We start from the raw sequence: 17,774 nt of genomic DNA on the forward strand, positions 1-17,774 counted from the left end.
CTGTTTTTGCTAGAGAACTCCTTGGAGGACCCAGAGAAATGGTCTGGGAGATTTCTCAGTTCTTTTGAAGACTTTGAATCTTTAACAAAAATATATTTTCTTGCAACTGTTTCTCATACACTTGAGCTAACCAGGAATTAGCAAAAAAAAATTTTTTTAAACAATCCGAATAAAAATCTTGTTGTCCATTTTGTGATGGTACTTCTGATGTCAAAATCCCTGCCAGTTCTCTGTTTGTTCACAGTCTTCCAGCAGGCAAAACCTGAAACTGTACTTCCTTCAGGCATTATCTTGATATCATGAAAAAGTAAACAAAGGCCTTTTTCCTGCCATTAGATCTGAGTTGGAGGATGTGATCGCATGAGCAAGACCAAATGTCCCAGCCCCAGTTCTCTTTTGCCTTTGCATGTCACTGTTTGTAATTTAATTAAAACACACACACATGAAAAGTGCCCCAAACCACTCCTCTGTTAACTGTAGCAGCAGGCGTAAGGAGATCAAGGACCTGGTGGGCTGCCTGAGCCGGGCGTCTAGGATTAATCCTCGCCTGACAGCTAGCTACACAGCGATCCTTTCCTGTGGATTCAGTCTGGAACCACCTGCGACCCCGAAGCACGCGAGGAACTACAACTCCCAGCATGCGGCACGGCGTCCTCAGCCGTCCCCACACTGCGATTGGCTGGCTGGGCCTCTTCCCCCCACGTGACTCAGGCCGGCGGCAGCTGCTGTTGTCCCGGGCAGAAGTAGCCTGGGGTTCCGCGCAGGTGCTGTCTACGCGCGGGACGGGCTCAGCCAGGGCTTATGGCAGTGGCGCAGGGGGTTCGCGGGTGTCTCCTGCGGGGGCCCCTGCGTGCCCGGCCTGGCAGGAGCTGCAGCTCCGGGACTCCTGTGCGGCAGCAGCAGCAGCAAGCGCTGGTGGCTGCCCCCGCCCCGGCTCACGTGAGTGGGGGGCAGCAGCCTGGGGCGTTAATGGGAGCCCCGGGGGAGTCACGTAGGCGGACAGGTGTCTGGCTCAGTAGAGAGGTTGTGGGAGGCAGCTGGGGAGGAGGGAGTTAAATGGGGGGAATTGGGAGGGGGCTGGTGGGATGGGAGTTAGCTAGGGAGAGGGGGCCAGAGGGTGGTTGGATTTAAGGATCAGGTGGGTGCAAGCCCCTGGGGATAATATGCATAGGGAATAATGGGGCAGTGGTTATACAGGGAGGATGCCAAGGAAGAGGGTCATTTGGCGGCTAGGGGTTATCTACCTTTTGGGGGTGCTGAGGGAGAAATGGGGGATCATACTTTACGGAGCAATTAACACTGGCACAAGGCCACCTCTGGGACGAAGGGGGGGGATGGCAACAGCTGAGCAGCAGGCAGGTGAGGACTTTGAAACAAGATACTTGCACAACCACTTGCTCTTACCGAATATGCCAGGAGACTTTCAACATCAGGATAGAGGAGGTAGCCGTGTGAAAATGCCTGTCAGGGTGAGCTGCAGGATGCTAAATCTGTCTTTCTTGGAAAGCTGAGTTGCACAGTCAGCTACTTTGAGGGAGAAGTTTTCTAGAAGAAAGAAAGAAAAAATGGGTGGACTGTAGATAATTTTTTATAAATCTGTTAAAGGCGCTCCTGTTAATACTGAGATGTGCAACTACTGTTTGAACACTGATGATCTTGGTTTTAGATAGCACCCTTTTTTCCCACTGAGAGATCCTAAAGTGCTTTACAGAAATATTGTGTACAGAAATCCTTGGTCTCACCAGTGAAAGGTAACCACATCTGGACTGGAATGTGGCAGCTGGCTAATGGGGGAGAACAGTGCCACATGACAGTTCACAACTGGAAACGAAGGTGAAAACCGTATCCCTCTAATCTTATCTATTTTTTAAAAAAAAATGTTCACTATTATCGTAAGTGTGAGTTTATTCAAAAGGTACATCCTTGTGTAAAGGGTGACTTCTTAAAACTGCTGTACAAGTAATGTTTTATAATTGGAAGTAATGTCACATAGATTAAGCTCCAGATTTAAGTGTTGTGTTTAGTAATGTACTACTGCTTTAAATTTGGTTTCATTCAGCATTTTCTGATTTCTGTTTAAATATTCCTGTAAAGTAATTGCGACTATAATATCCTAGCATTGGAGCTGGAATTAACTGAAAGCAGTAGTGAAACTGAATAGTTTTTCAGTTGTCCAAGGTGAGGAAAAAACCCGATAGTTAAATGGTATATGTTGTGAAAAGTAAATTAGATTTTTTTAAAAATTCTTTCAGTGTTTATAATCTGCCATGTTAGTAGTAAGGAATTCTGTGCACTTTAAAATGTTCAACGTGGATGTGTTAACTTTAAGCAAAAATACCTCCTCTCCCCCTATTACAAGCTGTTTTTTGTCTCAATTGTAATAATAATACTTATCTGTTCTGAGTATACTGTACGCTCTTCAAAAGCACATTATCTGTAAATGCCAGAAGTGGCCATCTTTGTTGAAAATGGTCCTCTGATGATCAACTGGATGTAACCCAAGAGGTCATGTGGACTTCCTAGTAGGAAGGCTGGCTGTTCATTTTGCACAGCTTACTTGAAACTGAATTTCCGCAGCAAAAACATTGTCCTAACTAGGCTGCTCCCAATTTAACTGTTAAATGCCTCAAAAAATTAATTCCACCTCCTCAGTGCCAAACTGGGGGTGGAAGGACACAAAAGAGCATGCAGAGTGTAAGTGTCTGGCACACTTCTGCAAAATAGGACTTGACATACAGAATAATCACAAGTTTTACATGATTTATTGATTACATTCGCTCACAGGGCAGCCCCTTAACAAGCAAACAACAGACTGGGACTAGGTTCTGGTGCTGGTTTCTGGAAGTCAGTAATATTTTTAAATTGACAGTGAATTTAATACTTTTTACAAGAAATCAAACTGACAGTAAACAACTTACATGTCAGTAAAACTGGCTCAATTTAGAAAAATGGTTGTTAGGTTTTTGATGGTTCACATAATTTAAAAAGTCTACTATGTGACCACAAGCAGAGCTTTAAGTCTAAAATTGCTGTCCTAGAGACTGAGCAATTTTAAAATTGCTCCATCAGGAATACCTTGCTCTTTTAAAAGCAGCAAAGAATCCTGTGGCACCTTATAGACTAACAGACGTTTTGGAGCATGAGCTTTCGTGGGTGAATACCCACTTCCTCAGATGCATGTAATGGAAATTTCCAGGGGCAGGTATATATATGCTAGCAAGCAAGCTAGAGATAACGAGGTCAGTTCAATCAGGGAGGATGAGGCCCTGTTCTAGCAGTTGAGGTGTGAAAACCAAGAGAGGAGAAACTGGTTCTGTAATTGGCAAGCCATTCACAGTCTTTGTTCAATCCTGAGCTGATGGTGTCAAATTTGCAGATGAACTGAAGCTCAGCAGTTTCTCTTTGAAGTCTGGTCCTGAAGTTTTTTTGCTGCAGGATGGCCACCTTAAGGTCTGCTATAGTGTGGCCAGGGAGGTTGAAGTGCTCTCCTACAGGTTTTTGTATATTGCCATTCCTAATGTCTGATTTGTGTCCATTTATCCTTTTCCGTATAGACTGTCCAGGATAAATGGACACAAATCAGACATTAGGAATGGCAATATACAAAAACCTGTAGGAGAGCACTTCAACCTCCCTGGCCACACTATAGCAGACCTTAAGGTGGCCATCCTGCAGCAAAAAAACTTCAGGACCAGACTTCAAAGAGAAACTGCTGAGCTTCAGTTCATCTGCAGATTTGACACCATCAGCTCAGGATTGAACAAAGACTGTGAACGGCTTGCCAATTACAGAACCAGTTTCTCCTCTCTTGGTTTTCACACCTCAACTGCTAGAACAGGGCCTCATCCTCCCTGATTGAATTGACCTCGTTATCTCTAGCTTGCTTGCTAGCATATATATACCTGCCCCTGGAAATTTCCATTACATGCATCTGAGGAAGTGGGTATTCACCCACGAAAGCTCATGCTCCAAAACGTCTGTTAGTCTATAAGGTGCCACAGGATTCTTTGCTGCTTTTACAGATCCAGACTAACACGGCTACCCCTCTGATTCTTGCTCTTTTAAACGCTGCTTTGTAGGTTTCAGAGCAGAATATTGTCAGTCACCTTTTTTTGCAATAAGGGGAAAGTACTTGAGATATCTGGTGGGTAGATCTCTGACTCTTATGTGTATGGTGGTGACAGTTGTATTGTGATCTAAAATGTCATCTGAGTCGCCATGTGACTTAAGCAGCCAATCAATGTCAGTTATGCCATGTAAAATGGAGTTCTGTATCCCCCTTTCTTCTCTCTCCTTTATAGGGGTCAAAGGCAAGTTCCTTCCACAAAATAAGCACTCAGATGGGTCACCAGAATCAGATGCTGCTTGCTGTAAATTATGCAGATATTCTAAATATGATAACGTTTGCCACTTGGCATGCCCCTCGGTAGGGTTTGAATATGGGGCTCCTTTCTGCCATCCACCTAAATGAGGAAGGAGATGTTTATCCCCTGAATACTACCTACTTGTGTCACCGAAATGAGATGTTCCGCACACAATACATGTTGCAGATCTGGGTATTCCTTTCCTTGTTCCATGAGGAATGAAGACAAGTGTTTGGGGAAAGGCTGAAAGTGGGAGAGATGTGTTGGGTGAGGCTGTAGCATACAGCAGGCCACACTGCTGCATCTTAGGGTATGGCTACATTTGGAATTTCAAAGCGCTGCCGCGGCAGCGCTTTGAAGTGTGAGTGTATTCAGAGCGGCAGCGCTGGGAGAGAGCTCTCCCAGCGCTGCATGTAAACCACATCCCTTACGGGTGTAGCGTGCAGCGCTGGGAGCCGCGCTCCCAGCGCTGCTGCCCTGATTACACGGACGCTTTACAGCGCTGTATCTTGCAGCGCTCAGGGGGGTGTTTTTTCACACCCCAGTTGCAGCGCTGTAAAGTGTGAGTGTAGCCAAGGCATTAGACAGGCCCACCATCGAGTTGCCTAAGTAGCTCAAATTAAGAGATATTTGGGCTTACCTTTTAAAGACTGGGTGGCATTTTTTACTTACTTGCAGCCTGTGGGGTTTTACACTTAATTTGGGGGCCATTTTTCTCTGGGCTTTTTTTTTTTTTTCCTTGGACCAAGCGCTGCCCCCACATACAGCATGATGGTGTAAGCCCTGCCCCTATGCTGCTCTGTAGCCTTGCTCCCTCTGGGTTTGGATGGCTTTTTTTAGACCAGTCATGCTTGTTTCTTCACCCCCAGCAAAATTCTCTACAAATGCCTATTTAGTGATTTATCAAGACCAAACGCTTGATAGTTTTTTGTTAGCGTCTCAGAGAAGTCTGTTATATCTTTATAGTCTCTGGAAAGTAAAGTGAAGAATGTCAAAGGGCTTCAGCCTTGGACGACAGGGCTCAGGTTACAGGCCCCCTGTCTGGGGCTGATCCCCTTGAGCTTTGGCTTTGTGCCTCTTCCACCTGGGGGAGAGGGGCTCGGGCTTTGCCCTCCAGGATGGCGGGGCTCAAACAGGCCCAGGCTTCAGTCCCTGCTCCTGGGGTCATGTAGTAATTTTTGTTGTCATAAGGGGGTCGTGGTGCAATGAAGTTTGAGAACCCTACTCTAGGCCATTTTGTGATATTTTTAATGGGTGTTAATATTTCTGGTGATAACTTCAAATTTTTTGATATTTGTGGAAAAATTAATCTGATTAACTGCGGGGAGGGATAGCTCAGTGGTTTGAGCATTGGCCTGCTACACCCAGAGTTGTGAATTCAATCCTTGAGGGGGCCACTTAGGGATCTGGGCAAAAATCAGTACTTGGACTTGCTAGTGAAGGCAGGGAGCTGGACTTGATGACCTTTCAAGGTCCCTTCCAGTTCTAGGAGATAGGTATATCTCTAGTTATATATATTATACACATCCAGAGGCTTGACACCCTGTCACAGAGAGTTACAGGAATAGCTGTTTAATATTTTTTTTTTAAATATTCAGTATGATCTTCTAACTTCTAAACATCTAATATAAAGTGTCAGATTGACAGCCCAGGAGTCTGAAGTCCTTTGTTCACAGATCAGATAGCACTACAGTCAGTAGCAGAGCAGGCTTCCCCAGCTCCTCTCTATCAGTGTGCCTCAACTGATCCTTCAGGTAGGATGAAAATAGTTCAGAGTCCATAGCCATTTAATCCTTGGCCTTCCTACTGAGGCTATTGATCTGTGCCAGTGAGTGCTAACTGAAGAGGTGTGTTTTTTGGTAATATAGACAACCGTCCCACTAGAAATTGGAAAGAGAACTACCAAGCTCATCTCGCATGTCTATGAACAACCATTAGTTAGTGGGAACTTGCTGTCAGCACCAGCCTAGGCTGGATTTGACCTAGAAACCTAAGCAGTTAAGGATGGATCACTTGATGATTACCCGTTCTGTTTATTCCCTCTGAGGCACCTGGCAATAGCCACTGTCAGAAGACAGGATACTGGGCTAGATGGACATTTGGGTCTGACCCAGAATGGCCGTTCTTATGACTCTTCCCATTATCAATCCCCTAAACTGTATCCGGGTATAAGGTTATGACAACAAGCTAATGAATAGGAACTTCTAGTAGTCAGGATGAAAACATGTCGGTTATTTTACACAAGCCTATTTGCTACACACCAAGCAAAGATTATTAATTATTTCCAACAATACTTTTAAAGGGACCATATCAACATGAGTCTGCCGATCCATATGACATGAGTTAGTGGTGAATCTCTCAGTTTGCATCACTTGGGCAGAGGGAGCGGGACAATTGGAGTCATTCTTTCACTGGGGAAAGCCCTGGGTAGTAAGCTTTCCTCTCTGACCCCTTTAAAGTGAATGAAATCTTTCATAACCTTGTGTAACACTAGCTTTTGCATGCTTGTGGTGGAGCAGCTTCTAGCACTCGAGCCACATTACAATAACAAACAGTTTTATGCAACTGAAGAAAAATCCAATTAAGGAAGCAGATCTTTATTTCAAAAAGTATATTTAAATAGCTAAAAGATTTATAAAACTACAGTAAAACCTGCTTTAGCGACCACCTCTGAAGAGAGCCCACCAGTCACAAGTGAGTACTTGCAGAGGCCATGGAACTTTCCCCCCTATAATTTAAATGTGAAGAAACTGTGAAGAGCGACCTCCTGTCATCTGCAACCAGTGACATTTTCTTAATCCCTTCAGAGCTTTGTACCCAGCCAGCAGCCACTGCTCTCCAGCTGCCTTCAGAACTGGGCGGCCAGAGAACAGTGGCTGCTGGCCAGGCACCCAGCTCGGAAGGCAGTGCTGCCGTCAGCAGCAGAGAAGTAAGGGTGGCAATACCATACATTTGAAGAGACCACCTCTTACAAGCATCCACTTCTGCGAACTCCCATGAATGGTTGCTCTTGGCAGGTTTTGCTGTACATTGGGACCATGTCCTTGAAGACAGAGTGCCACTTTCACATTTATAATAGGCAAAGTTGCTGGTTATCTGCTAATATGTAAAACAAAGGATGTAAAACAACCACAAAGTTAGCTGAGGGATGAGCAAAGTCTATAAACTTGGCTGTGTGCTCTCTTACTTATACTTTGTCTACATTAGGGAATTTTTTTACCAGAAATTACCACCAGAGCTAATGGTGGTTCTTTTATCTCTGGTAGGTGCAGGCCTGGTGAAGCACTCCCTAATGTCAACAAGGTTACACAGAACTGGCAGACACAGCGTGTGGTCTATCTGCACTACCCCCTGGGAGTTAAAGGTAGATTTACTCCACTGCCTGCTCAACTGGAAGCCTTCTTAGTAGTTATGATGGATGAATCATGTATAGGGTCCGAACTGAGAGCTTGGCTGTGTGTTGATGAGTGTCTGTAGTTATCAGTTTTACCTGCTGGTAAATGCAAACAGAGAGGGCCAGGGTCCTATATTGACACCCGATACTGTTCTGTTGTTCAAACTGAGGCCATGGCTACACTTACAGTTCTGCAGCGCTGGTAGTTACAGCTGTGTTCGTACAGCTGTGTAGGGCCAGCGCTGCAGTGTGGCCACACTGACAGCTGCCAGCGCTGCAGTATGGCCACATTTGCAGCATTTGCAGCGCTGTTGGGAGTGGTGCATTGTGGGCAGCTATCCCAGCATTCAAGTGGCTGCAACGTGCTTTTCAAAAGAGGGGGGTGGGGTGGAATGTGACAGGGAGCGTGGAGGAGACAGAGAGAATGGATTTTTGGAGTTGACACTGTTCTCAGCTCCCTGCCTTGCAAGTTCTAAGGACTGGAAGACACACAGTGCCTACCTTCAATCATTTTAAAAGTTCTGACTCCCTTCCCCCACCCCTCTCTCATTCACTAAATGCAAATTATGTACTCCTAAATAGCCGGCAGACAAGATAAGCATCTGCTCAACATGGACTTCCCCCTCCCCCTCTGCCGTGTGAGCGTGCTGTTTCTCTCTTCAAGCAAACAGCTGTGAACATTCCAAAGTAATTCCCCTGCCTGCCTCCGCTCGCTCAGCAAACAGGAGCTGTGTTTGTTTTTTAAATAAGCAGTTTGGCTGAACTCCGAGCTCTCCCTTTCTTCCGGTTTGTTGTGGACAGGAATTCTGGGATACCTCCTTATACCCCGGAGGTCAATAAAAGCGCTGGTGGGCGTCCACACTTGCTGACCAGCGCTGGAATCCCTACACCCGAGGCTTGACCGGGTGTACAGCCAGCGCTGCAACCAGGGAGTTGCAGCGCTGGCCGTGTTTTGCAAGTGTGGCCACATCCTAAGTTGCAGCGCTGTAACCCCCTCACCAGCGCTGCAACTCTCTAGTGTAGCCATGGCCTTTATCTGGCATCCTTTTTAGTGTAGTAAGTACACTTCAGACAGAAGCAGACCTAGATTTCATTCTGCCTGCTGAAAATGGATGACCGAAAGCAGGAGGACTGGTAACTCAGCGTATGTCCACATTGCAATAAAAGACCTATGACACAGTTGCAGCTGGCCTAGGTCGGCTAATTTGGGCACAGGCTGCGAGACTAAAAATGTCTGTGTAGACCTTTGGGTTGGAGCCTGGGCTCGGAGACCCGCACCCCTCACCAAGTTTCTGAGCCTGGGCTCAAGCCTGAGCCCTGAAACCTGGAGAGTGGGGTGAGTCAACAAGCCTGGGCTCCAGCCCGAGCCCAGATGTCAACACTGCAAATTTTAGCCCTGCGGCCTGAGCCTGAGCCTGAGCTGGGAGGCTGACTCGACTGACCTGGGATCTGAGGCTCAGTGTGGTGAATTTTTATTTTTTTTTAATATAATTGCACTGTAGATGTACCCAAATAGGGCTAATGGGCCACTTCATGTAAGCAGACACTTATGCTTCGTGCCTCTTTTCAGATCTTACCAGTCCACTGGCCAAGTTGTATTGAAAGTCTTCTGGACTTTTGCCATTTGATTACAAGATCTCTGCAGGTGGAGAGCTGAAGTAAATTGAACAATGGTCTCTGGGAAGATTATGTTCCTACAAAAGGATTATCTTTCTGCTCCCTTTTTTTTTTTTTTTTTTTTTTTTTTAAAGATTGCATTGTTAGAACAGCTGTCAATGACTCATAATGGCCTCAGCTATTAGATGTCACCTCTGCACCTCCCACTGTTCTGCTGTCTGGCTGCACCCTGTTCCATCCCACATGCCCTACTCTGCCTGGCTGATCTGTTCAGGGAGTGCATCTCCTACCTGTCTTCCACCCCCAGGAGTAGCACACAGAAAATCTCCAGAAAACTTCTTGGAAATAAACAGCTGTATCTAGAGTATGGAAAAATATTGTAAATATCTCTAAAAATAGTGCTAGGGTTTCCTTGTTTAAACTATGGAGTGACCTAATGCTGCTGGCTACAGCCGGGCACAAGGTGGATTTGATTTAAATCACTAGCCAGGAAGACTCGATTTAATCATGGTTTTCTACATAAAAGTGCATTCTTGTTGGTTGTTGTAACCTTAATACATATTCTTCACAACTCAGATAGATGTAGGTTTCATTTTTAGAAGGTACATGCTTTACGTTTTTAAACAGTGATTTATTTTGAATACTTTTCAGATTAGTTTTACAGCTATATCAGAAAATGAATGATTGTTTGGTTATTTCATTTACCAAAGGTAATTGAAGCAGATATTTATGAAGTCATTGGGAGATGAACTGTCTCCAATTCAACAAGTTAATCCAGGGGTTGGCAACCTATGGCACGCGTGCCAAAGACGGCATGCAAGCCGATTTTTAATGGCATGCTGCTGCCTGCCGGAGTACTGGCCACAGGCCCCACTCAGCCTGCTGCTGGCCTAGGTAAACAGAACCCCAGACCAGCAGTGAGCTGAGGGGGCTGGCGGCGTAAAATCAACATTTTAATTTAATGAAGCTTCTTAAACATTTTGAAAACCTTGTTTATTTTACAATACAATAATAGTTTAGTTATATAATAGAGATTTCTAGAGAGAGACCTTCTGAAAAACATTAAAATGTATTACTGGCACACGAAACCTTAAAGGGAGTAAACGAAGACTTGGCACACCACTTCTGAAAGGTTGCCAACCCCTGGGTTATTCATTAATATTTGGAGGATTTTCTTGCCATGCTATATTAGGAGGAGAACAGCACCAGACAGACATTTAAATTGTTTTATTTAACTAAATCAACAATGTTAAATATTCTGGATTTTTTTCTTCAACAGCAAACATAATATTTTAACAAAACAAGCATATGTCCCTTGGTTCTCACATTTATCTCCAGACTTCTCCACCTTTGTCCAGATCTATTCCTCTCCCAACAGTCTTTTTTATTCACTGAACTTTTTGAAACTTTCCACTTTTAGAGAGAGGTAAGAGAGACTCTGTGTACACAAATTTGCAGAGGGACAGTAGAGTTGAGGTCTGTTATTTCTCACCTCTATATATTTATTTCTTTATTTTAAACATTTTTGCTGTTAACAAGCACATTACCTCTGGAGACACAAATCCACAGTTTGAGAACTGCAAAACTAAGCATTTCTGATGGTATCTTCTAGACTGAGTCCCATTGGGTAGATAAAAAAAATTAACCTAAATAATCTGTACAGAAGCCTGTGGAATTCCATAAGATTGGATCCCTAATCCATAAACTATTGGAACTCATTTACAAAACTTTTCTTAAACATTTCATGAATATATTGTCTCATGCTATAGAATTATAATCCCTATTCCATGATGAGATATCTTTGAGCTATAATATATCTTAATTAAAACTATCTTTAGATATGCTTTTTGAGGAAAAAACCTTTTATCAAAAACAATTAAATTTTTTACTCATTGATTGTTTTAATTTTTTTTTAAATCCACCCTGGCCAGACATAACCTGGGCAGGGCTGTGCATCCTCGCTTCACCAGTATACCTCTACACTTGACCCCCTGGCATCCAACCTGTGCGGGCAGAGCAGTTCTGAAGCACTTTCAGGAGCAACTTTGGACAGCTCTTCTGTATAGGTTCTTATACCATGCTCATCAACCCAGTATCTGAGCAGCTTCCAGTAGTGCATTGAGTGATGGGACTAACATCTGTCACATGGCTTGTTCTCTCATCCTCTCCATATCCTCCACATCATGCAGCCCTAGAGTCCAGTTGCTCATTTAATGTCTGAGGTTTACAGTCAGATCTTAACATTTAACCTTTAACCCCTTACCCTTTATAACCTAACAAGGATAGCTAGAATGACTGGAACTGGCCACTGTAGTCACAGGACTTAAAATATTCCTTTTTCTTTAACTTGCTAACACAGTCTGTCTCCTTAAATGATTTTATGATGTTGTGTCTGAAGAGCATTAATGGAAACAAAATGCATTGCATTTCTAAGAACCATATCCACTGCATCTCATACATCTCATCCCATTATTCTAACCTTATTTCATTCCATTTAGAATCAAAGAATATCAGGGTTGGAAGGAATCTCAGGAGGTCATCTAGTCCAACCCCCTGCTCAAAGCAGGACCAATCCCCAACTAAATCATCCCAGCCAGGGCTTTGTCAAGCCAGGCCTTAAAAACCTCTAAGCATGGCGATTCCACCACCTCCCTAGGTAACCCATTCTAGTGCTTCACCACCCTCCTAGTGAAAATTTTTCCTAATATCCAACCTAACCCTCCCCCACTGCGGTGACTGCTTAGTGTCAATCATAATTATTCAATTGGTCTCCATAAAATCTTAATATAATTCCATTAATATCAATGGAGAAATGTGAGCATCCACCACCAGATAAAAGCATACAGGTATTTTTAAAAAAACCTCAAACACTTGGTAATTATAAAGCTCCTTTCATTTGAGCCTGTGAAAACCCTTATAAAAATGATTCTAGTATTATCCCTGTTTTACAGGTGGGGAAGTGGAAGTACAGTGGGGTTAAATAACTTGCCCAACCACCCCATAGGTTAGTGGCAGAGCTGGGAGTAGAGTGAGATGAAAAAACTACTTGAAAATGTGTATCTTGTGTTTCAGTGCATCTAAGACTTCAGCTTTGGGGTTCATCAGAGCGTGCTTGTTCAGTCTTTAAAAGTATAAAAAGCTTTTTAAGGCAGATGTATATCCAGACTTGCTAATATACTGCAGCATGCTGCTTAGGAGTAGGCTCACATGGGAAGTGGTTGGGGATTAGCCCAAAGGCAGGGAGCTAACTGGCTGCGGTTACCATGTCTTTTTCTTCAGGGTCTCAAACCTCAGTTTCAAACCTCCATGTTAATAGCAGACCATGGATCTCAGTTCCTTTGTGTCAAATTGTGGTTTTGTTTTCAAATTTTTTCACAGTAGCTATTTCTTTATCCAGAGGCTTCGATGATATGATAGACCATGGGATAGAAGGTGGAGGAGGGAGAAGTGGAGAATGGCCACAGGGAATATGGGTGGGAAGCTCTTTTATATAGTTTTACTCCCACTCAAAGGTGTGTTTAAACTTGGCAGAGTGGAGATGTGGGCTGGGGAAAGAACCAGGTACAAGCTTGACAGGCGCCATTAATGGATTTAAAAAATTGAGAGATTCAGAAATAAAATTAATGCGGATATTGCGTTATTGTGAAGTGAAGAGGGAATCCCACAGACTTCTGAAGCCTGTACAACACAACATGCTCTCATTTACACTGGTGCATATCTCAGGGAACTCCACTGATTTTAGCAGTGTCCAGATTTGTGCTGGTATAATATTTTAGAATCCAGCCATATAATCTAGATGATGGAAAGCATGCTTGCATTTCTGAGGCATACAGTGTAGTTTGAGCCTCTTAGAGAAGGCATTCTAGTCTTTCACACAGCATATGTTGAACCTGCAGGCATCAGCAGAAGCAACGTTTTTGGCAAATAGCTCTTTCTTAATTAGTTTGCTCTGGGACCGATCTGTTCTAACACTTTAATGTGTTAATTTAGATGTTGGCACTCTCTCTGCTTTTAAAATAAATATTTCTGGAGAGATTTTCTGAAGTCTTAATCCGCATTCACAAACAAGTCTGGGTTTGTTCCCCAAGTAGTTAAGAGATAGGGGTAACCCACTCAGAAGATCAGTGGTTGCAATTTCCTTACTTGGAAATAGGTAAAAGACAGACTTTCCTTTAACTCTCTAATACTCCCCCATTCTTTATTCTTAGGGACATTTTGCTGGACCAAGGGTCTGTAGTTGATCTCCAGAGCGGAATCCTTGTCCCCTGCTGTAAAGATGGTCAGGTTATAAGCAAGGGTTATGACTCTGAGTAGGAAGCCAGAAGCAGCTGACAGCATGATTTCCTACCAGCACCCCTCTGTGAAAGGGATGAGATGCAGAATTATTTATATCTAAGATGTTTTTAATCAAGGATCAGCTTCTCTTCATGGCCCAGTAAGCAAAGCAGTGGCCCTGGGGCTGCTGCTCAACTTTAACCCTAGTGCACTAAACATTGCGTAGGTTTGCTAGTTTTGGTTAGACATATTCCTGGAGGTTTCATCACCTGATATAATCTTTAACTAAAGATTAATCTTTAATTCCTGAAGGCTTCAGGCAATCCTAGAGGGTTTGGCACAACCCTCGGTGGTGGTTGTTCTTTTTTTCCCGCTTTCCATCTTTGTTAGCTGCTGCTTGATACGGTTTGTGTCTTGAGCAGCACTTGTTTGAAACTTAGATTGGCCTATCCCACCCAGGCAGGGGAGTCTCTTCTTAGCTCTGCCCATGTTCGACCTCTGTTGTACAGTTCTCTGACCCTCTGCCCTTCCTGGTGTTTTACTTCCTTTAATTACATATGCATAGAGCCCTGCAAATCTGCAGATGTCCGCAGACCATTTTTGCAGCTCAGAGATAGGATGCAGATACAAATTTTGTATCCGCACACATGCAGGAACATAAAGCCAGGGTTTCAGATACTAGTTACTCCAGGTTGTAACATTCCCAAATGTGTTATGCTTCTATTACTTTTTAGGCACACAAAAGAGAAGAGAACAGCACTGTGTTAGTTATAGCCTTGTTTAAAACACTGTCATATTACTATTAGGGGTTTTAGCACTGCCTCCCTGACTAGTTACACGGGGCCTTTCAGCTGGGAATCATGTTAACCAAGCCATGTCCACAGCACAAGGCTTCTAACACAATTCTAAATACAGCTGTTGCCAACAGATTTAAAGGGCATTCAGAGTGGCCCAATTTGTTCTTATGTTGAACAGGGCCTTTTGCCTTGTACTTGAACTTTCACAAGCAGAAGGCTAGCGATGTAGTGTCACTTCTAACTTTTAGTTCTTCTGCTAGGCAGCAAAATGCCTGGAAGGATCATGCCCAGGTTGATCAATTTGAGGACCACAATGAGGGCCTCTGGATGACTATTTTGGGTGTATATCTTTCCGTCTGTCTTTACAAATTTCAAGAATCAAGCTGTCCGTGCAAAATATTTTGCAGAGCAGGCCTGTAGAGGTGTGCGACCGGGGCTCGACCCTCCCTGAGGGCGTAGGGGAGCCACACCGGCCCGCTACACGTGGTCAGGTCCGGCCCTCTGCTTCAGGGCTGGGCGACAATGCACAGTCACTTGGGCTCAGGCTCTCTGTTGCAGGGCTGAGCAACAATACACAGTCAATTATAAGCGCAGGCCCTCTGTCTCAGGGCTGAGCGGCAAGACACAGTCAATTAGGAATAAAGCTCAGGGCAGGGCAACACTCAGTTCCGGGCTTAGGCCCTTCAGGAGGGGCTGAGCAAACAACTAGCCTTGATGGCCTCCTCAGGCCAGGGAGAGGGGGAGTCTGCCACCCTTGGAAGGGTGCAGGGGGAACATAGGCCTCCCCACTCCACTGCGTTCCAGCCCGGTGCCCTAGTAGTGGCTATCACGGCTGACGGTCAGTAGGGATCCTGACCGCAACACACTGACATAGGCTCAGGTCAATCTGCAGCCTGACTGGGGTCGGCTGCCCCCGGGCTACTTCCAATTCCCCCCTGGTCCGTGGTGTCAACTCCCAGGAAGTCCAACAGCATGGGCTCCTCCTGGCCGGGGCTGGGTGGTAGGTCCGGCAGCTCCTCCGGGAAATCCGGCCAGGCTTGCTCGGGGTAACAACAGGGACGGGGAAGCTCTGGTGGCTCCTCCCAGTTGCGGGCGCACAGAAGCTCTGCCCAGTCAGGGCAAGTGCCCTGGTCCCGAGCTCCCTGTGGTAGGTCTGCTCCCGGCGGTGGCTGGGCTCTGACTGATCTCTGATGGCCGGCTTTTGTGCTTCCGGGTCACCGCCTGACCCTCTGAGGGGCGGGCTTACTGCCCTGTAGCCCCGCCCACTCAGGCATCCGGCACGGCTCGTCCTCTCCTGGGCAGGAGGGGAGCCACACCGGCCTGCTACAAGGCCTATAGCAACTGCTACACAAAATGGCTAATTTTATATGGTTCTTCCACCTCTATTTTAAATATGCAGCAGGAGATGAGAGTCGGGAAACCCCTGGAACTCCTCAGCTATTCCACTGAGACTCACTTTGGTCTTGGTCAAAATCACTTGGCTTCTGTGTACCTCTGTTTTCCCCTTCTGTAAAATGTGGATGATAATTTCCCTGTGAAGTTTAGACTCAGTTAACATTTGTACGGTGTATTGAAGGCGAAAACAGCTGCCATTTGTTTTATTGCTTTTTCTCCTCAGGAATTGCCAAGCACAAGAAGAAAAGGTTTCCTAACTGAACATGCTGCCCCTTTCTCTGCTTTCCTGACTGACAGCTTTGGCCGTCGGCACAACTACCTGCGGATCTCCCTGACTGAGAAATGTAACCTCAGATGTAAGTCTGTCTGTTTCTTGCCCCTCCATGTCCCAGTAAGCTTCATGTACTGCACAGGATATGGAGGTCCACCTGTAGGAGCTAGAGCTGGGCAAAAAATTTAAACTAAAACTCTGTGGGTGAAAAAATACAGATTTGATGACACCAATACTTTTGCCTCCCTCCAGACTTAAGTGGCAAATTTGATTTACAGACCTGTCAAGTAGGTGTAAAGTTGTTTTGGGGATTAAGCCAGCAGCAGTGTCCCTGGGCTTGTTTGTTCATGCTACCTGTACGTCTGAAAGGCAAAACAGTTAGTAATTGCCTATAATTGCCATGCAAAGTGTAGCCAAATGCAGCGTTGGTTCCTTGAGCTGATCCGACTCTTTTTGCTAATCCTTCCATTTGCCCACGTATTTCTTGATTGCTCATTCAGGTCAGTACTGTATGCCAGAGGAGGGAGTTCAACTGACCCCTAAATCAGAGCTGCTCACTACCCAGGAGATAATCACCCTCGCCAGGCTCTTTGTGAAGGAAGGTGTGGACAAGATCCGATTGACTGGTGGAGAACCACTCATCCGACCTGACGTGGTTGATATTGTGGGTAAGTTGCTGGTCTGGTTTTATCCTTCTTTAGCAGTGCCACAAATCATGCAGCACAAAGATGTCTCGGCCTAATCAAATTGAGCAGCATGGCATGCGGGCTATATTTGGAGGGAATGTTCCCTACCATGATCTGAGAACCGTATTTGTGCCTGTCTGACAAATGGGAGCTGTATGCCTTCAGTGGCAGGTTGAGACACTATCTCTGCTAGTTCTTCAGTGCATTTCCCCTTTCTGACCAGTGTTGTATCCGTCTTGCCTTGATTCAGCTCAAACCAGCTGCACTTCATCCAGGAGCTGACTTTTTTTTTCTCCTTTTTCTCCAAAGACATTCTGACATCTTGTTAGTGACAGTGGTTGCATCACTTGAGAATGAGATATATAGTTGAGTGCAATGGGCACACCATTGTCAGACCCCCTGGGCTCAGCAAACTAAATCCCAGTGGGCTTGTGTAGATATTAACAATAACAGAGGGAATAGTATGGATCCCCATGGGACTCTGCACGTGAGTGCCGTTGGAGGCAGGCGGGGGCAGTTACCTATTGCCACTCAGTCTGTTGGAGAGGAATGAATGGAATCACTGTAGGCTTGGGCCACCTACTCCTGCTACATCATGTAGCTGGGTTAGTAAGTGGTCCTCTGTGTCAATGGCAGCCAAAAAGGTCAAGCAGCGTGAACATGGAAGTCTCGTGTCCATGGCCATAATGTCATTTAGTGCCAATGGAACTGTCTCTGTGCTAGGCCCTGATTGTGAGGCATCCAGGATGTTGGCCGATGTCATGTGTCGTTGTTTGAGCTTGGTGGTTATTGCTCCTTCAGTTATTTTGTCTAGTTAGAGGAGGCTCTAGACCGGATGGTTGTAGGGGAGATCTTCAAGGTCCAGTGATGGCTTCTTAAGGATAGGGCAAACTATTGCATTTTTCAAAGAGTTTTGTAGGTGTGCTTGTCTGAAGGAGACATTGATTATTTCCATTGAGTGGGCATAGTTGTTCT

At 45.0% G+C, this 17,774-nt stretch overlaps 1 protein-coding gene across 1 annotated transcript in view; it reads left to right on the forward strand.

Moving 5' to 3' along the window:
- The first annotated feature begins 858 nt into the window (after positions 1–858).
- MOCS1 (molybdenum cofactor synthesis 1) overlaps positions 859–17,774 on the forward strand; it is a 52,896-nt gene continuing 35,980 nt past the window's right edge. Inside the window, 4 exon segments of the mRNA XM_050948527.1 lie at positions 859–939; positions 7,631–7,728; positions 16,066–16,198; positions 16,614–16,781. Of these exon segments, the coding sequence (XP_050804484.1) occupies positions 7,657–7,728; positions 16,066–16,198; positions 16,614–16,781 (373 nt within the window). The 5' untranslated portion in view covers positions 859–939; positions 7,631–7,656.

Source organism: Gopherus flavomarginatus, chromosome 4 (assembly GCF_025201925.1).
Source record: "Gopherus flavomarginatus isolate rGopFla2 chromosome 4, rGopFla2.mat.asm, whole genome shotgun sequence".
NCBI classification, from domain to species: Eukaryota; Metazoa; Chordata; order Testudines; family Testudinidae; genus Gopherus; species Gopherus flavomarginatus.